At 46.1% G+C, this 19,377-nt stretch overlaps 1 protein-coding gene across 1 annotated transcript; it reads left to right on the forward strand.

Annotated features, from left to right (window-relative positions):
* Positions 1-8,260: 8,260 nt before the first annotated feature.
* On the forward strand, positions 8,261-12,481 carry TMEM213 (transmembrane protein 213). The gene is made up of 3 exons (XM_009288362.1): positions 8,261-8,342; positions 10,614-10,682; positions 12,312-12,481. The coding sequence occupies exons 1-3, from the start codon at positions 8,261-8,263 to the stop codon at positions 12,479-12,481; spliced, it is 321 nt and encodes a 106-aa protein (XP_009286637.1).
* Positions 12,482-19,377: the final 6,896 nt, after the last annotated feature.

Consider the following 19,377-nt stretch of genomic DNA (forward strand, 5'->3'; position numbering starts at 1 on the left):
ACATACAAATTGCCAAAATTAACTGATTTGCATGCACAAACACAGTAATTATTACTACCCAGAGAAAAACATGCAAGTAGATACATTTCTTGCATGCATTTAATTTTGTAGCAAGCCTAAATTTTATAAATAGCAAAACAAATCCTCACTTCTACCTGTTGACAGGGATGGGAAGTCAATTGTCCTTAACCCTCTCTGTCTCTCCATGAACGTTGTCTTGCAACACTTTTAAAAATGTGGATTTTAATAATTTTCTTTATAACATATGAAAGATTTATCTTAAATGTGAGGGAAACACCTTGCAAGATATTAAAGCCTTGTTTAACAGGAGCACAGTAGTCACAAGTCTGTATTTGCTCCATTGTCCTGTGAGTTTTCCTTGTCTTACTCTCTGTACCCATTCACTAAATGATTTAAGATGTTGAAAATATAATATATGACAACTAGTAGCTTGTTAAAATAGAACATATCATATGCCAGCTCCAGTGCATTGAGTAAAGATATAATCTTTAAAGTTGGTTAGACATCTTTCAGCAAACTATATTTTTCACAGGAGAAAGACACAAAAGCTGCAAGAGACCCCCACTACTCATGCAAGAAAGTAAAAAAAATTCCCTAGCTCTGATTTTCAAAAAATTTAAAAGATCATCAAAATGTCCCATCTTAACTTCTTTAGACTGAAAAGTGTGAAGAGACTACAATTTAAAGGAGCTTGTATTTCTAAACCTGCAGTTAACATCCATAAAAAATGTTAAAACCTTAGAATTAAAGAACAAAACTCAAATGAAATATCTGGAAATATCTTAGTTAAACTGCTTCAAACCACCCAAGCCCAGGGTTCTACTTTTCCTTGGTAATCAGCCAGTGAAAAACCCCAAAGGCTCACTTTCATCTTGGTTTGGAATGAGAGAAAAGTGAAAAACAAAAAGAGAAACCTCTTTGCAGCCAGGAAACCCTTCCCAGCCCCATTCCGAGGAAGGCAGAACGTTCGCCCTTCATCCATTCCTGCAGCTACAGGAGGCTTGCCCAAAGCCACCTGCTGCCAGCCATGCCTCTATCAATACCCCCTCTCCCCCAGTTTTTTTCCTTTGGCAAAAGAACAGTTAACTGAGAAACCACTCACACTATCCCCCGGTCGCTATTTTCCAGCGGTGCTGCACTGCATTAAAACGCACCAGGTTTTGGGCAGGGTAAATCCCGGTGCCATAAATCGCTTTGGCGAAGGTGTTACTCGGGTTTACCTCTCAGCCACCGCGCTCCTTTCCAGCAGGCCCTCTCCCCCGGGAAGGGGCGAGCTCTCCCCTCGGCTGGCCAGCAGTCCCGTCAGGCGACGACAGCAGGGTTGTGCTTTGGCATGGTTGCAAGCACCGTGCCGGGCAAGGAGGGCAGCGAGCGAAGCGCCCCAGCCAACTGTCCTGTCTCACGGGGGGCACAGCAAACCTTTTCTTTTAAGGTCAGAACTGGTCTGGACCAGAGAAGGGAAACTTTTTCTGTCCCGAAACAACCCCTGGGTGGTCTGGACCCAGCGCTTTCTGGCTCGGTCACAACCTCCGCGTCAGCTCTGTGACAAGCGCAAGCCGTGTTGTGGCAGCATGCAGCTTGTTGAGACTAATAACAGATGGGTCATGCCGGCTCACACCGCCCCGGCCACCCGAAAACGAGCGAGAGCCTTTGAAACCTGCTGTACCTGGAGAGCTATAAACCCACAAAACCTCATTTGCAAGCCCTGGATGGAAGATCAGTCGTCAGGGAGGCGGAAAACTTCTGCGTTGTTTCTCGCTGTTTTTACGTCACCGAAGGCAGCCAGGGAAAGGACAGAGAAACAATGGGAGATTAATGATATTCCTGCAGCCGGGGGACGGGCAGAGCTATACAGCAAAGAGAAGGCTGGGAGGGCAGGGGCTCGGTCAGGAGTGCTGCGCTAGCCTGGGGCAATATAGAGACACGGGAACTTGATTTTCACCCCTCAAAATAACAAATGCTGTGGGAAAAAGTGGCTTTATAGACTTTCTCCCACTTCAGCTGCTAAAGCAAGGGCTCCAGAGAGATATTCGGCCCCTCCTAAAACTAATGGCTTAGCTCCCACTGAGGTCAGAGGAGGCAGGGTTTCATCCTGGTGAAATAAGGGTGGCTGGGTCACTATTAAATCTAGCATCCATAAGAAGTTTTATCTCAAAAGAAGAGCTAATGAAAATGCATGGCTATATGTAAAATGTAAAGTACCCCTTAAAGAAGTGCTTTCTCAGACCTGTTTTTTCAGAGGTACCCAGTAGCCCTGATCCGACAAGCCGAAGGGTATAGCTTGTCCAAGGGAACAATGCCAAAAGGTGAGTAACAGCAGAGAGTTTCCCAACACAGAGGTTTTCTATTCAAAAGCAACGAGGAGTGGTCCTGCTTCGCTAGCTCAGCTGGTGCGAGAGGGCTCCCGCCGCTTTCCGAAATCCAGCTGCCTCAAGCTGCGCGACCCAAAAAGGATGTATTAAAAATTATAAGGCAATTCTAGCGGGTGGGCCAAAACCTTTCATTTTGCTCAGCCGAGCTGGCTGTGGGGCTCCCTGGCCTCCCACACGCTTTGGCTGCACCGTGCTCCTCCTGCACCAGCCGCCGCCGCCGGCCAGCTCTGCTTTCTCCATCGGCGCTACCAAGGAAAGAGAGCGAAGGCTGATGAAATTCAGCACTTTCTGTCGGCAAATGGGAACTTCTCTCGGTAAGGCAGAAGTGAAGTCGTTGCTGTCGGCCGCTCATCACGTGCAAAAACAGCACGTCCATCACACAGGGCTGAGAAGAAGCTGGTGTGGGAAAGGAAGGGCATTGCCTTGCAGCCTGTGCTGTAATGCTAAATAACAGGAGTCATCATTCAGTTCTCAGCTGAGGTATAGTGACACAACAAATTAAAACAGCTTCTCAGGCTACTCCCCCCACTTCTGAACCCACAGCATATCTTCCCCCGGCAAAGCCGTTGTGTTCATTTGATGATACCAGGATTTGCTTCTGTTTTGCACCTATGCTGCTCTTATTCAGCCCCACAGTTACACTCAGCTACTTCCCTACAAGCTGTCGGGGCGGGGGGAGCGGAAGGGGCCCCAAACACACACTTCGTCACCAAAGCAAGCCACTCCATCCCGTTAGCCAAGGAGCGAGTGAACACGGAGAGTGGGGATAAAGCCATCTCTCTTGCCCTTCCCTCCCCCCCTTCCCAGGCAGAGGAGAGAAGCAGAAAGCATATCCTGTTTCATGCCTCTGGCACGTAGAAGTAACAACATTATTTTATAATAATCTTATTATTAAAAATCAGATGATGACAGCTGATGATGAGGCGTCGTTCAGAGGAGCCCCATCAGCGGGCTCATTGTCGGCGCCAGCAGCTCTGCCTGGGCGAGCTGAAGGCAGCCCTCCTCAGGCAGCCCCGCGCCACCCAGCCTGCTGGTCTCGGGCTCCCTCGCTGGGATCTCCAGAGGGACAGCATGGGGTCACAGCAGGGCCACAGGCTCAACATTTGTCTAATAGCAAACCCAGCTTAGACTGGAAAACACAAAGGGCACGGTTATGGAGTTATTAGAAATGCTAGAGCTGCTTTCCTCTGTGCAACAGAAAGCAGATCCCCTCTCCCCTTCTTTCATTTAAAGAGTAAAACCTTTGTGGTTTTGATTTTTTTCCTCCATTTGTCTAGTTTTAAAAATCGAATCCCCTGTTCATAGGTAGCTTTATCTTAGACGGCTATTTTTCACATCAATGAAGATACCAAACAAAACGGCCCCCTCTCCGATGGACACATTATTGGCATCAGGCTTAAGGTTTTGAGCTTTTTAAAGTCATTTTGAGGGCTTTATAAAGGCCCTTAAGCTTTTTGGAGCTTTGTAAAGGCCACCTGGGAGGGAGCTCACCCTGCAATACAGACAGTGGGCTGCTAACAGACAGACCTGCCCTCTCAAGAGACACTTTTTCTAGAGCTGCACTTGGAGATTTTGCTACCTACAAAGCAAACACAGGAGATGATAGATCCACTCCTGCGGTCTCACCGATAGCACAGACCACCCAGCATCCTCCTTGGCATTTAGGTCCATGACCTCAAAGGCTGCACAGAGCCCTTGTCAATAGTAACTGGGAATTGTCAACTTATTATCAACTTCAGTGTGCCAACACACAGAGCTCAGGGGTGTCCCAAACACGCAACCCCTCCAGCTAGGCTGTCATCACTTTCAGCAGCATGGGGAAGTTTCATGCAGCTGTAGGAGGCTCTGGGATCAGTATCTCAGCCATAATCCCTCCATGCTTAGCTCCACCGCGCAGAAGGTTTTGTGTGGCTACACGTGATGTTAATGTGTGAGCTCTCTTTCACCAAAGCTCCCTCCTGTTGCAGCAGCTAAGCAGAATAGCACCTCAGGTATGCTGAGACAAGAGTAGGGGTGTAGTTAAACTGACCTCGAGTGTCGTACGGAACAAAGGGATTTGTCCTCTTACCGCTGATATGTCCAGAGATGATGTGCCTGCTCTGCTGTGCTCTCATGGGTTGTGTGTTTTGCCCTGAGTTAAATACCGTGCTACGGCTCAGTTATCATCATGCTGGTCACTGCTGGGACGGAACAGGATTGCAGCAGCAATCAGCTTTCATTTGGAATTAAAAATATAAACATGTTGCCTACGTAAACAGAAAAAATATATATATATACACACACACAAAGTGAGTGCGTACGCGTGTGATAAAGGTAACAACTTTCTCAGAGCCACACCTGGTGGCGATGTGTCAAGCGTAATACCTTGGTCATCAGAGAACTTTAACTGTGAAGTGCTCTCTGTGGCACAAAATATACCAAACGGTAGGTATTGCCTCCTTCATAATCATCAGGAAAAGCTGACCAGCAGCGCTACACACCATCATCAGGAAAAGCCTGACCAGCACGCTACACACCGTGGGAGAGTCTCCAAGGGGAGGGGTGGGGAAGTACCTAATTTTAGAGCAAACGGAGTCCTGCCTTGGGAACTGCATGGAAACGGGAGCCCAAGGAAAGGAAGCCCCCATCTCTGCTGGTGCTGCAGCGGTGCCCCGCCTGCCAGGGCACCCCAGTGGAGATAGGCGTTCATGCGATGCATAGAAACCAAGCTAGGGGAAGGCTTTGGAGAGTCTTACCGCTCTTCGGGCAGTCACAGAACTGAAATATGAATGTGTTACACAGAAGAAATGAAACAAATCCAAATCTGTGCGTACGCGTGTGATAAAGGTAACAACTTTCTCAGAGCCACACCTGGTGGCGATGTGTCAAGCGTAATACCTTGGTCATCAGAGAACTTTAACTGTGAAGTGCTCTCTGTGGCACAAAATATACCAAACGGTAGGTATTGCCTCCTTCATAATCATCAGGAAAAGCTGACCAGCAGCGCTACACACCGTGGGAGAGTCTCCAAGGGGAGGGGTGGGGAAGTACCTAATTTTAGAGCAAACGGAGTCCTGCCTTGGGAACTGCATGGAAACGGGAGCCCGAGGAAAGGAAGCCCCCATCTCTGCTGGTGCTGCAGCGGTGCCCCGCCTGCCAGGGCACCCCAGTGGAGATAGGCGTTCATGCGATGCATAGAAACCAAGCTAGGGGAAGGCTTTGGAGAGTCTTACCGCTCTTCGGGCAGTCACAGAACTGAAATATGAATGTGTTACACAGAAGAAATGAAACAAATCCAAATCTGTGTCAGGAGATGGTTTTACAGGAGTCCCATTGTGTCTGAACTTATCAAGCAAAGCCTTCATTTCCAATCCGATCCAAAAATCACTGAAGCCAAGTGCAGCCGGTTCACTGCTTCAGGAGGCTTTGGAGCAGGCCCTTTCTGAACCACGGAGGGAATGTGTTTTGGAAAGGAAAAGAAATACATTATGTTAATTGTACAAAACATTTTCAGCATCCTTTAGAAACGGGCACATTTACCTGCAAGCTGACAAAGAGCATTTAGGTAATAGTTAAAATTCAAAAGACATTTCATTACAAATTGAATCATTCACACAATAGCAGAGCAGCTTTGTCTTTTCTTTTCCACTCAAACATTTTGTGCTGCACTGAACACTTTTGTACTCATTATTTTTGCAAAATTAACTGCCAGGTCAACTTTCAGCAGGAATCATGGGTGAGAAATTCAGGAGGAACAGGTGAAGCGTGAAGGAAGTGGAGGGCCTTTCCCCAGTAGAGTTGAGTTTTAGTTTTGATGCAACAAAGCACTCAGATAAAAACACAAATTAAAGACAACTAGCATGAAAGGACTTAGACACTGAAATGAGGCAGAGATGAAGATTAACCTATGGGCTAATCTCAAGCAACTCTGAGCAGTCAGAGCATTCTTACAGCATCTCTCCTGCCGTGACTCATGTTTACCAAGGCCAAGAGTGATGGCGGCTGGAGTCACACACCAGCAGAGCTGCCAGCCGAGCATGACTTACCTTCGGCCGCCCCTTGGGTGCCAGCCGAAGGACAGGGCCACGCACACTCGCAGCAGCAGGAGGTGGCTGTCACAGACCGGCCAGCACAGGTCTAACTCCACCAGCCCCGGCAATGTGTTGACATGAAAACAGGGAGACAAGATGGGTATAAACATGCCTGCTTCAGCTGGCCTGCCTTCATCTGCGGCTCGGTGTGCCCTCTCTCTGGGGGAAACCTCCGGCTGCTTGGTCCTGCTGCATTGTGGAAATACTCACAGCTGGAGGGGAGCATAGTGTTTTCAGTGGTGGGGGGTGGCCAGTGGGGAGGACAAGCAGGTTCACCCCACAGAAATGCCAGGCAGGGCTAAGCCTACATGGGTTTTGACCTCAAACTTTTTCTTAAACAAAGGGAAACTAAACAAACCTCATCATAGTTTTGCACAGCAGCACCCTGTTGTATGTAGCTCACCGCAGTTCCTGTGGGAAGTCTATTACGCCCATCTCTGCGGGTTTCAGCAGTGTGGAGGGAAAAAACAAGAAAATTTTTAGATACTACCCATCCTACTAGGATTGCTGCCTCAGGGACCTTCCTCCTGACCTCCCATGGGATGGCTACACATCCCGAACAGGCCCCAGACAGCTTCGTTCTCACATGAGCACCTGAAGCCATGAGTGACCACCGCTGAACAGCACCACCAACCTGCTCCCTGCTGAGCCCACCTCTCCCAGTGCCTTCCTGCCCGATTTAATGCCTGAAGTTTTCTCTAACAAGGACATCGTGGTGGGTCAAAGGTAGGAGCAAGCAGAGCCAACAGTCTGGGGAACAGCAGCAATGTGCAGTGCTCGTCAGACCAGGACAACAACATAAGCACTTCAACAGTGTGGCTCTTCCAGCCAGGATTGCAGAAAAAATCTTGCCCTCCAGCTGATATTATTTTGCCAGCAACCCTCCTGGTCTGCAGATAGAGCTGTGCTGGTGGGAGGGAGCAGCTCTTGGCTTTGCCTATGTCATGGAGGAGGTGGCATAGCTACAAGAAGAGAAAAAAAATGCTCTTTCAGCACCACATTGCACATGGGTGATGGAGGCAGTGACGCGGCTGTGCTCACGGGGCAAGAATGGCAACAGCTTCTCCTGTGCAGAGAGGCCCCAAGCTTGAACTGATCCCAACCCATAACCCAACACAGGTCCTTAAGGAAAGGCCATTGTTACTGTGTAATAGCTGTTGGTAGCCTACACAAAGCAACTGGTATCATCCCATTTCTCGGTCGAAACATCCCATAGCCTGTGTTAACCCAATGGCTACTGTATTAGCGTGACCAAAGACTGTCTTTTTTTAGGCTTCCACACAGCCCTTCCAGAAAATCATCACTGCTGGGCAGTTTTGGGGGGGAAGTCAAGCCAACAACCATGCAAAATCAAAGCCAAACAGGAAGACAAATTCTCTACCCTGATCCTCTGCTCCTTTCCAAATCTATTAGACCATCTTCGCAGGACCAAAAGGAGACTCAGAAGACAGAAACTGCCTGGGACCCTGTGGGGAAGGGCTGGCTTTGGAGGCCTTTCCTCCCTCTGGCTGCAGCAGATCCTGGGGAGAAACCTTCAGGCTTGGCCTTCAGGGGCCCTCCACCTGCCTCGGCACTGGTATCCACCTCCTGCTGGAGCTGTTTTGGTCGGAGCCCTTCTCTTTCCTCACCCTGTTGTGGCAGGAAAGTTCAAGGTGTCCTGGCAGCAGGAAGCTCCTTTGCTCCACCCTCTGCCCTGCACACCAGCTCTCTGAGCTTGTTGAGGATTTGCTGAACCAGAGCTGCCGGCGACGGTGACCTGATCTGTGCGGCCACTCGGGTGGGAGCTGGACCCCCAGCATGAAGCACTTCTCCAGCGAGCCCTGGGCAGCCTTTGCTGTGCTCTTCTTCGCCACTGTGCTCCGGTATTCCTGCTCAGCAGGTATTTCTCTTCTCTTATGCTCCAGTTTCTATATCCTGCCTTTTCCCCCACTCCTCTCAATATCTAAATGTATTGCCCACTGACAGTAATTTGTTCTTTAAAAACAAGGTGGGCTCCCTTGCCTCATCTAAAAAGTGTAAAGAGCTGGGATTGATTAATGCTAATGAGACTTACTTGACTTGATTGATCACAGCATCTTTCTGAAGAGATGTGCTTTTGCCAGCTATTTACAGATCCGCTGTGAATGGGACTGGGTTGCAGGTTGCTCCACTGAATAGCAAGGAGGTAGGGGACCACAGTTACTTGGCCTTCGTGTGCTTGCTGAGGCAGGGGACCATTTGAAATACCACCCAAGAGGCTCACTGTAGTCCGGTTTAGCTCTTATTAGGTGCTTTTTGCAGGAAATTTGCCTTTGGTGCCCCCTTAATTGGAGATGTTGCCTAAAAAAAAAAAAATGTAAATGAGACCTGTGAGCTGCTCCCTTCCCATCAGGCTACTGCCTGCGTTTGTATATCAGCACCAGCTGAGACCTGCTAGATGTTTAAAGATGGGATAGCTTTGACAGCCTGTCCTTTGGGCTGCAAAGTCTATAAACATGAACGAACACTCGGCATTCTGCAGCACTTTCTTCCACAGGTCATGCACGGTCTTAATGATTCTTTCCAGTGCTCCTGTGAGGTACTTATTAACCCAGAAAACAAATTATGGGCTTGGCCAAGGTCATTCAGCAAGTCCTAGCAGAGTCAGAAAGAGGAATGGGGAGTACTCAGACCCTTCCCTGAAGCAGGCTGCCCGTGGACCCGCTCCCAGCATGGCAGCGACCATAAGGAAAGCTCTGGTCTTGCTGACGGTCAGTCAGCTCAAAATGCAAAGCTGGCCAACAGCAGGTGACCCCAAGGGGGACATCTCCCACAGGACAACCTCGGTTTATTTGCTGTTACTTGGAAAATACCAAACTCAAAGCAAAGGTTTGGTCAAAGGTCTTGTTCTGGTTTGTTTTCCTGAGCTGAAAGCAAAGCTGAGCCATTATTTTGAAGTCTTCAGTGAAATCAAGCTGGAACCGATTTCCTCTTTCTATCACATTCCAAATAAATTGCCAGCTCAGAGTGGTGGTTTGACTGGAAATAGCTCTCTCATAGCCTCTGCTATGAGGTAGCACGTTGGAGCCCCTCCATCTGCGTGCAGCAGGAGTCCTTACTCCTGTAGTCTCTCCAGGCTGTGTTTTTCATGTATCTCTGCAGGGGACCATATCAGCATGGGATACTTCACCTGGCTGAACTCAAACTGTACTGCTCGTAGTGGCACAGGAGGAGATATTTCTTTGACTCCCTTCATTCTGCAGCAGGGGACAGGCTGGTGGTAATGCACAGGGACCACAGCAGCCTGTGCTTTTCCCACACAGACGTCCTGCAGCTGTCCTTGCATCTGATCCTGCAGTACTGCGAGGTGTACGCTGAAGCTGAGGGGCAAGGAGGGTATTAGGAGGTCTAAGGAGGCTTTGGCCTGTGACACCATATACAGATTTGGAGGGCTGGAGACCAGCACTGTGCCGGAGTGCAAGTGTGCTCCAATTCTGGGTAGGAAGCAGGATAAAGAGTCAAAACCTTCTTCATTGAAGCCCCTGGCCCCTTCCTCCCTTACTTATTTCTGTATGTTGTATTTTCCAACCTGAGCTGGTTAATGAGCTCGTACTGGCCTGAACTGGAGCCCAGCCAGAACAATTTCAGCCACAGCTGTGCCTGAACTGCAGCAAAGCCAAAGCTTCCCGCCAAGGCTACGGTGGATCTGCTGAGGCCCTGTGCTGATGGGCTCAGCCAGTCTCCTTCATACCCCAGAGTTACTGGGATTTTTCTAAGGGCAAAAAGAGGTAGATGTACTGCTCGCTGGCCATGGATCTCCCCACACCACTGAATGCTTTCTCTCATTTCAGTCCTTGCTCGTTCCGCCCCTGTAGCTTGGGAAAGGATGGTGGCTAATTTGAGCTCTGAGTGAATGGCTCACACCAGGGTCATACTCAGGTAGAGGCACAGTGATCCAACTGCTCCTTATGGCTGGTGCTACAACAGGTCTCTCTAAGCCTGTGTTGACAGTGGTGGGGTGTGAAAGCACACCTTGATGCAGCAGTGTTTAGGGGCAGGAATTTATTTTCTCCAAGTTGTTTCCATCCTACAGACCTCTACAAGGCCAATGGCTTTCAGATTTTCATGCTTGATGCCTAGTATTGCTTTTCTAATCCAACTTGCCTTTTCTCCTGTGCTTTCCTTCTGGCAGCAGCTGAAGACATCTCCAATGTTTCAACAAGCTCCATGCTCACAACTGAGTACGAAGCACCATGTCTTAGTAAGTCTTCATAAATCGTTACTACCATGATAAAGCCAGGTGATGAGACTACACAGGTGACTGAGAGGCTGTCCTGGAAAAGGATTTATCTGTTGTCAAGGCTTCCATTGTGGGTGAAACTCTAGGATGCATTTCTAAGACTCCTCCATTGGCATGCCCAGTATATCTTAGGTACATTCAGATGGACTCATAGCTTTGAACAGACTAATTCATAGCTAATTCAATTTGTGTGTCCTAAAGCTCCCTGCCAGACTGACTGCCTGTAGGCACAATGTAGACTCCCGGGAGCACCTCTTTCCCCTGCCCCACCAGGTCTGCCCCAAACAGCCAGTCCCAGGCAACCTGAGATCCCACCAGTCCTCCCAGAGTCATCCTCCATCCCAAATGTCAAACATCTCCACAGTCCTGCACTTCCCGAAACATAGTACGTGTACCAACAGAGGTATGCTGCTTCAAAGCATGACATGGGTATAGGGAGCAGGCATCCCTCCCCCTTCTCTAGGTACATACAAAACATGTCTCTTTTGTTGTGGGAAGAGCTGCTCTCTACTGTGCAGGACAACTGTACTGTAGGTCAATGCACAGGAACATGGTCCTGCCTGACAGACGTGTATGAGAGCAACTGAGCAGCACCTGCACTTGCCTTTTCCCTGGCATGGTGCAAGAGGCTGGCTGCCCTGCACCAAGCTCAGGAGGCATTCACTTTTCACAGCTGACAGGTTTCGTGCTCATCAACACACTATGCATGTAGCTGCAAGGTGGTTTTGGCTGCCTCAGCTCTCCTGGATGCTGGGGTTTCACGCTCAGCTTCTATTCCAACCCAAGGGGTCGAGATACCATGGCCCTCTAGGCTCCCTTTGATATTTCCACGTTACCACCCAGGATGCAGACACAGAGCTGGGTATCTTCACTGTGCCCTTGTGATGGAAAAAGTATGGCAGATGCCTTTAAATAACAGCATAGATGAAACAACTAATGACATATTACTTAACTGACTTCAGGAAATTGGACTGATTTAAACAGAAAAAGATGCAAAAGGTGCAAGAAAAAATACATGGAATTGGAAAAATTATTTCATTTTTAAACACGTAAAACAGGGATCCCCCAATGATGGCATGTTTTGCAGTTGTTACATGCAAGTCACAGTTAACAGCCCAGCAGAGAGCAGCCACTGCTTCTATTGCCAGCAGATGTATTGGGTACCTAAACTATTGGAGATCCTGCTGAAGGTGTCTCTGCTAGAGATCCTCATACTCTCTCACATGAAGGTTTCTCTACCCCGAGTTTATTTTTAATTTTAACTAGCTACTTCTATCATACTCCATTCCTAAAACTGACTGAGGAGATGCTAAGTTGATGTTTTAAAAGATTTCCGTAATGGTGGGCACAGTGGTAAGAGGAGCAGCTCAGATATTTGGCCGGACAGGGATGACTGAGCCTTGAAGACGTACAGATGAAACTGAATATTGCCATCCCCCAGGTTAAGAGGCAGGCTTAGGGGAAAGATGCCAAGGCAGACTGACAGGCCACAGGACAGACAGTGAAGTCACTGTCTCATCTGCCTTCTAGCAAAAGAAACCTGTTACGTACTTAGCCTCCCGGCAGCTCACTTCATTTCTTTGCCACCAGACATGAACTTCTGCACGCAAGCGGCCATGTGCTGCCCGACAAGCGTGGACGATTATGGATGGATTGCAGCGGCCGTCGGCTGGAGCCTCTGGTTTCTGACTCTCATCCTGCTCTGCGTGGACAAGGTCATGAAACTCCGGCCTGATGAACCCAAATATTTGGTGGCCTGAAACAGGGCAAGCCAGCAAGCCGCAGCACCCGGGAGCAGTGAGGTGCAGAGAGACTGACAAAGCATTTCAACCATTTCCTAAGAAACAAAAAAGAAAGGGAACGTGCCTTCAGCCAACAAAGGGCAGATCTAAGCAGGGCACCTGCTGGGGCTTCATCCTCCCCAGCAGGTCAGAGCTGCCAGTCAAGGTGTGGAGCAGGCAAGTCCCTGCAAGCCACCATGTATGTCCCACAGTGCACAGAAAACCTTTTCCCTGCGCCCTTTCATGCTTGCTGTGAGTGCACCAGCAGCAATGAGATGCTGAGGGACCAGTTACCAGTTTATAGCACACTGCCTTAAGACAACCCAGTACACCACCTTTGACTTTGAAACAGAAAGTGGGCAAATAAAGCTATTTTCTGGAGGATCAATGTTACCAGATCCGTTACTAAGCTATAGGCTAGGTTACATCAGTAAGCGGATGCAACTCACGGATTGTACTGAGTCCTTTTCACTCACTAACCTGTGGTATTTTAAAGTCTATTAACTGATACCAGTGAAAACTCTGTTATGGAAACTTAAGGATTGTTTGGGCTGGTTTGAAATTAAAACTCATTTTTCCAGAGCACTTTATATGTGAACTGTTTTGCAGGAATTGAACGTTGGTTCTATTTATTCAGCTTGTACCTGCCTGAGTAACCAAGCCAAGCTGAACCGTGGCAAGCAGGTTTAAACCAGCATATCCAATTCATACACAGAACTGATCCTGTTTATGCAAGATGATAATAAACACTCTTATTGATGGAAAGATTCTCACTGACTGTTTTGTATTGATAAAGCTTATATTGGCAAGGAATCACCCAACCCAAATTGTTAGAAACATGATTCTGACAAGAAATACTCACAAAGGAGGGTTTGCCTCACTGCAGTCAAACTGTCTCATTTGGGACAGTTGCACCGGTTGGATTTCTATCTATTATTAAAACAATAAATCATTGTTAAACCCATCTAGACACACATAGGATTTCCAAACCGGCATAGAGACCAACTGAAATGAAACATAAAAAGTTACTCTTAAATCAAAGAAAGCTTTGTTAGAGATTTGTATCTATTAAACATCATTAAAGCCTCCCTTCAGCTTATCAATGCATAGCTTTTCCAGTTAGAAAAGATACAAATCAGTTTAAGACTCTTCAGATTGATTCTGGCACAACTAGACACTTTGATCAGGACAACACTGTGCCATTTCAGAGTGATGGGCAGTCGCCCCTTATCAACTATCCACCATCAACAGGCACGCATACAAGTTAGACACTGAGGAAGAGACATCCTTCCCTAGTACCACTTAACACAAAAAGTCTTCTGGAGTGAAATGTTGAGCAGAGACGCTAGCATCAGGAAAGAAAGTTTTGAAAGGGAAGGGCTTAATTCTTTTGTGGCTTTTTTACTGTGTGTGTTTTGTTTGGTTGTTCTATTTTGTTTTTTTTTTTTTTCTTTTTACATGCGCCATACTACTAGTAGTAAACAATCACAAAATACTGCTCAATTAAGGAAAAAAATCTCAGCATTTCAACATACAACAATTAAACCAAAAGTAATTTTCACATGACAAATCTCTGTGTTGGACCAACCAACTACTTCGTTCCACAAAAAAAAACCAACCAAAAAACTCATATATGTACAATCTTACAGAAACAAAGGACTACATCTTATTGTTGGTGTTGACTGAAAGAACAGTGAGTTGACAGTTAATAACCACTGCAATCACTGATGGACAACAAATCTTCTAGCTACATACATTGTTTTTTTCCCGATTTATTAGTTTTAATAGTGGAAAATGTGCATTGGCCTGAAAGCAATGTGATAGGTACTGTGAAAAAATCTCCATGTATTGCCTTAGTGTCTACCTTCTGCAGACCTCTTCCTACAGTTCTCCAGTCTTAGGGAGATTGTTCTCCTGGTTGGGAACACAGAATTGCCTGCTGGATATGGCACTGGTTTTCTTCTTTGAGGGGATATGTTTCACAGCTTTCGCATTTCCTTGGCTAAGGCTACGAGTGCATGGATGCAGCCAGTCACGGAAGTAAATCTATTCCAGTTTAAAGAGTTGTAAGCATGTGACGCAAGATCTAGATGTCCTATAGCCGAGCACTACACCCACAAACTAGCTTCATAATAACCGGGCAGTTCTGGGGGGCTTCCTAAAGCCTGCCTTTAAAAGCACAGCTTGTTTGTTTTTCACACTCTCCAAATTAGTCTGCTGTGTGCAGCTACCTTCAAGGAATGTAGTAGCCTTAAACCTCAAGTTTCGCTTCTCGCAGCTTTTGTTGGGGATTCCCAGCTCAACCGAACGGGGGAAAACGGAAAAAAATATCATAGTTTTTCATATAACGTAATAGCCCCAAGGATTTTGTATACCTGTGTTCAAGGGTGACACCCAAGTCTCAACAAAATCAGGTATACAAATGGAATATGATCTTACAGATCATTTCTGCTGTGAAATGTATACTTTTTCTAGACCAGTGACCTGTAAACCTCTGGCCTAATATAACAGTTTTGTTTCCTTACTGCATCACCTGCTTTGACATCTCACATTGCCAGGTTTGATCTATAGCCTCTTCTTTTCAAGTCATTTGACTTCCCATGAAGTGGATTAGGTCACTTAGTCCTGTAATGAATTTCATGAACATACTACTACTCCCAGTGTGTTCTGGGATCCCTAAACAAAGTGGCAGTATCCCGAAAGCTCAAAGGCTACCAACTTAAACATCTTATCTGTTCCTATGCAATAGAGTACAAAACAATAAAATATTATTTTAAAGAGACTCTCTGAGGTACACGCTATGTGTTGTACTGATTCTAGGCATGGTGGGCAATCACAAGTACAATGCAAAGCAATGCACCGTGCAAAAGGAGGAGAAAATCCCTAACAGCACTGTGAGTGCTTCAGGGGCTTCTCAATAGTTACAGAAAGCACAGAATAAAAAAGTTGCATCCAAAAGACTTGAGAAATTCATATAAAGACAATAGGGAACACACAGTAGCACAACTTGTGGGTTATAACCCCTATTTTAAGACCCATCAAGTCACAGTAGAAGGCTATGGTCTGGTTTTGGTGCACAAATTAAAGGTGACTTTATAGTACAATGGTTTATAAATGTGGTCCACAAGCACTGTCATAGACTGGTGTAGTCATTTATTGTGTATTATCTCACGTTCCTAATAATATCACTGACATTATAGTACCTCTAATAGTAGATGCCCAACTAGTGCAGTGCTGCCCAAGTCCTGTTGACTTCAAGGGAGCTACACATACATCCAAGCACATGCCTTATTTTGTTGTTTGGGTTTTCTTTCATTGTAATTCAGGAAGCCTGTCATTTTTGTTCCCACAGGAAACCTTGGAAGCAAAACATAACTCCTGATTTATCAGCATGCGTAAGTCATTTCACCTGTGTTAAACCTTGGTGCCCCTTCAGACTGCTACATACAATGTCATGCTGTAGCACTGAGCTGGTTTGGGCTCTCGTTCATCTCAAAGCATGTAAAAAATAAGTTAGATAGCTCGTATCACCTACTAAGCTGCAAACTACCCTCTCAGATCGTTGATGGAAATGTTAATGCTCCAGTCATTTATAGTACATTGTCCAGTCAAATTCTATGCCTTTGGACCAAAAAGTTCCTTGCTGGAACAAGATGGAGAAGAAATCTATTCCAACTCATACGATTTAGTACAAAGAAAAGCAAAAAATGGTTGAAACTTGGATGGCTGAATAAAAGTAAGCGTGACTGAAACACACGAGTGTGAACCCTAACATTGCTGATCAGGCCAGAACACTTCGTCATATTTTCTGGACAAAGTTTCTGAATTTCAGGCATTAAAGTATGCAGTGCCTGGAAAGGAGAGGCGCAGACAGCACCTGGGAAAGCCGCTGGTCTGCAAGTGTCTCGATAGACAAACAGAGCAGTAGGGAACATGTAACTGATCAGCACTTCTAATACCAAAAAACATTAGTAGCAGCACAGCATTCCAGGGTAACTACTTAATTTGCTTGGAGATAATATCAATCACATCTGACTAGCAATTTTTTAAATTCTTAATTCAAGACTAAATGAATTGGTACTTGATGCATGACTCTTCATCTTTCTAGATTCCATTGCTCTGGTAATGACTCACATTACTCACTGCCTCTATCCTTGGGGCTTTAGTGAATGAGCTACATATTAAGCAATTGCACTTTACAATGATTACACTTTGCAAAATCACTAGAGGGATGAAAACTGGCAAGCACCAGAGCTTCCTACTTGCATAAAACACAGAGAAAAGACAGAGGTTAAATTCATAAGAAAAGGTGCTCTGTACTGGGACTTTGTAGGAATTTTGATAATGCCATTACAAAAACTAGGATTTCAGAAAATGATTGTAATTAATTACAGCCAAAGAATGAAATACAGGCATTCTTGGGAAGCAACCACCCCCTCTCATCCTTACGCTCCAGATCCCACTTATTTTAGGGTATCAGTTGTGGAATTCAAACCTCACTTCAGGTTTCTGTCCCAGAATCAAACATGCACTTTTCAAAGAGCTTATTTCCAACATCCTATTTCGTAATAACCTTCTGGAAATAAACATGGGGTAAACAATGCAGTATTGTCCCCCAAGTCTGCAAACAGCTTGGGAAAAAATACAGCTCTGAGAGACACGCAGACTTTTCCTGTACAATTTGATGGTATGAAATCTGGAGACACATTCAGTAAAACATTTTGCTCGCCCATCAGAAATAATGGTTTATGGGCCCCTACGTCTTGCGGACATAAAACTCCCCCAGAATTGACTTCTCCCTCCCAAAAGAAAGCCTCTCCGCATTCACAGGGGAAAAGCATCCAGCCTCAGTGACCAGCAAATGAAGCTCTGTTCCAAACCCCACACCCTGCTTGTCACGGTGCCCTTCGCTCTAAGAGCTAAAGAACTAAACTAATTGTAAAAGTTTACATTTTCTCCCTCTGCTACTATGAGTGGTAAAGTCACATCGTCTATTTGTAAACCTACCAGACGCATATTTTGGGGACAGCGTGAATTAAACACCACTCAAGTTATGTCAGTCCCAAATCCCTCCATTTCCCTGTCTCTCCAAAGGTGTTCCCCCCAATTTGGTTTGCCGCTTGAGGGAACCCAAAGAGCCTGGGGCAATTTATAACCTAATTTAGATGAAGGTGCCACAGGCCATACAGACCTTTCGCATGCGGTTGCAACAGCAAGGTGGGATCAAAGGCCTGTCTAGTCCAGTTCTGTCTCCCAGCAGCAGGTATTTGGGGAAGAAGGTAAAAGCACGCTGCATACAGCAATCCTCCCTTCCCTTCCCCTCCCCTCCCCTGCCCAGCTCACAGGTGAAATACAGAAGCACTCTTCTGATACAGAATTGAGCTCTCTTGCAGCAGCTCTTCCCCCCAGCATTTGGAAATTAATCCTTTGAGGAGTGTAGATAGTTTCATGCAATAATACCTTTCTATGACTTTTTCTTTTCAACTTTTCCCTTGTGATTACAAACACTCTGGTTTCCCCTCACCCTTCTCTCTCCCATTGATCTTATTTTCCGTAAACTTCACATGTTCACTACTGAGAGTTTGGGCACCAACTTAAACACAGTGTGTCACCCTTCAACTATTTCATACGAGTAGCTTTATTTTTAAAAACAAGCACGTAGAAGACATTTCTCTAACCCCCAAGTCCTAGTTCTGCTGCCTCTGCGCTCTTTGGTGGCTGAATCTTCCAAACTATTTACCCATTTCAGCTTTCAGTTTATTATTTGCGATACACTCGGTTTCGTCCCCTCATTCCCTGCCCACAGCTGTGCCCAATGTTGGTTGCAACAACCCAAAAGACCTGCCTTGTCCTTTCCTCCTCTTCCCTTTCCAGTGGGGAACTGGAAATCAAATCGACCCCCAACCGATGATATTTCTGTAAGCTCTGCCTCTTTTCTGATGACTTCTCTTCACTAAGTTCTTTCTATTAATACCCTTTCTATTAGTGGCTTTTCCAATCTCTTCGATTTATCTAATCATAAAGACAAAACAAGTGGTACCAATATACAGAGCTGTGGTTGGCGAGTCACTGGGAGAACCAGAACCACCTTTCCTAGCCTGTAGTTTCCAGATCACAGGATTAAACATACAGCCAAATTCGTTTTTCAGTGTGACTTTCTGGAGCAAAAGTTACAGTACTTCTTCAGGTCCTCTACAGCTCTGTCTGCTTTGTCTAAATGGGGGAAGAGAAGGGAGGTATCTGCAAAGCAATCTCTGCTAGTCTGTTTCCCCCTTTGTGGTGTTTCAACATACCATATATTTAAAACAGAGCAGTCCAACAACATTCAATTCTAATGTGGCAACCCTCTGGGCTCAAATATATGAAGAAATCACCATGCTTTAGCTGAGCTATAATAACATCTAGTACAGATGTGTGATAACGTTAGGTAAGAGACATTAGTTCATCCTCAAAGAGGACTAAATAATGCTCATTGGCACTCGTGTTGAGTGCTGCTTACGTGCAAAGCTGCAGGAAACGGTGCTCTTTGCTCCCAGGCAGAAGTGAGATTATTGTGGGCAGTATCGTGTCAGCGATGCTGTCTGCTGGAAGCGACAAACAACTTAACTTCTTTGCAGTTCTACTCTGCAAAAGCAAGAATGCGGTTTCCAGCATCCTAGCAAATTTTCTTCCACATGGCAGTGAAGTATAGGAGGATGTAGCAATCACGTAAATACTTGACTGCACATCTACAAATCCTCTAAATGAGAGATTCCTCACCTTTAATCTTGATTTTTTTGAAGTGTTCTTGTTTAAAGCTGCCATCATCAAGCCCAAAGACAGAAAGTATCATAAGGATCAAACTCATCCACGGAAATGCTTGACAGGATTCATTG

This window comes from Aptenodytes forsteri, unplaced genomic scaffold, assembly GCF_000699145.1.
Source record: "Aptenodytes forsteri isolate BGI_AS27 unplaced genomic scaffold, ASM69914v1 Scaffold56, whole genome shotgun sequence".
Taxonomy (NCBI): domain Eukaryota; kingdom Metazoa; phylum Chordata; class Aves; order Sphenisciformes; family Spheniscidae; genus Aptenodytes; species Aptenodytes forsteri.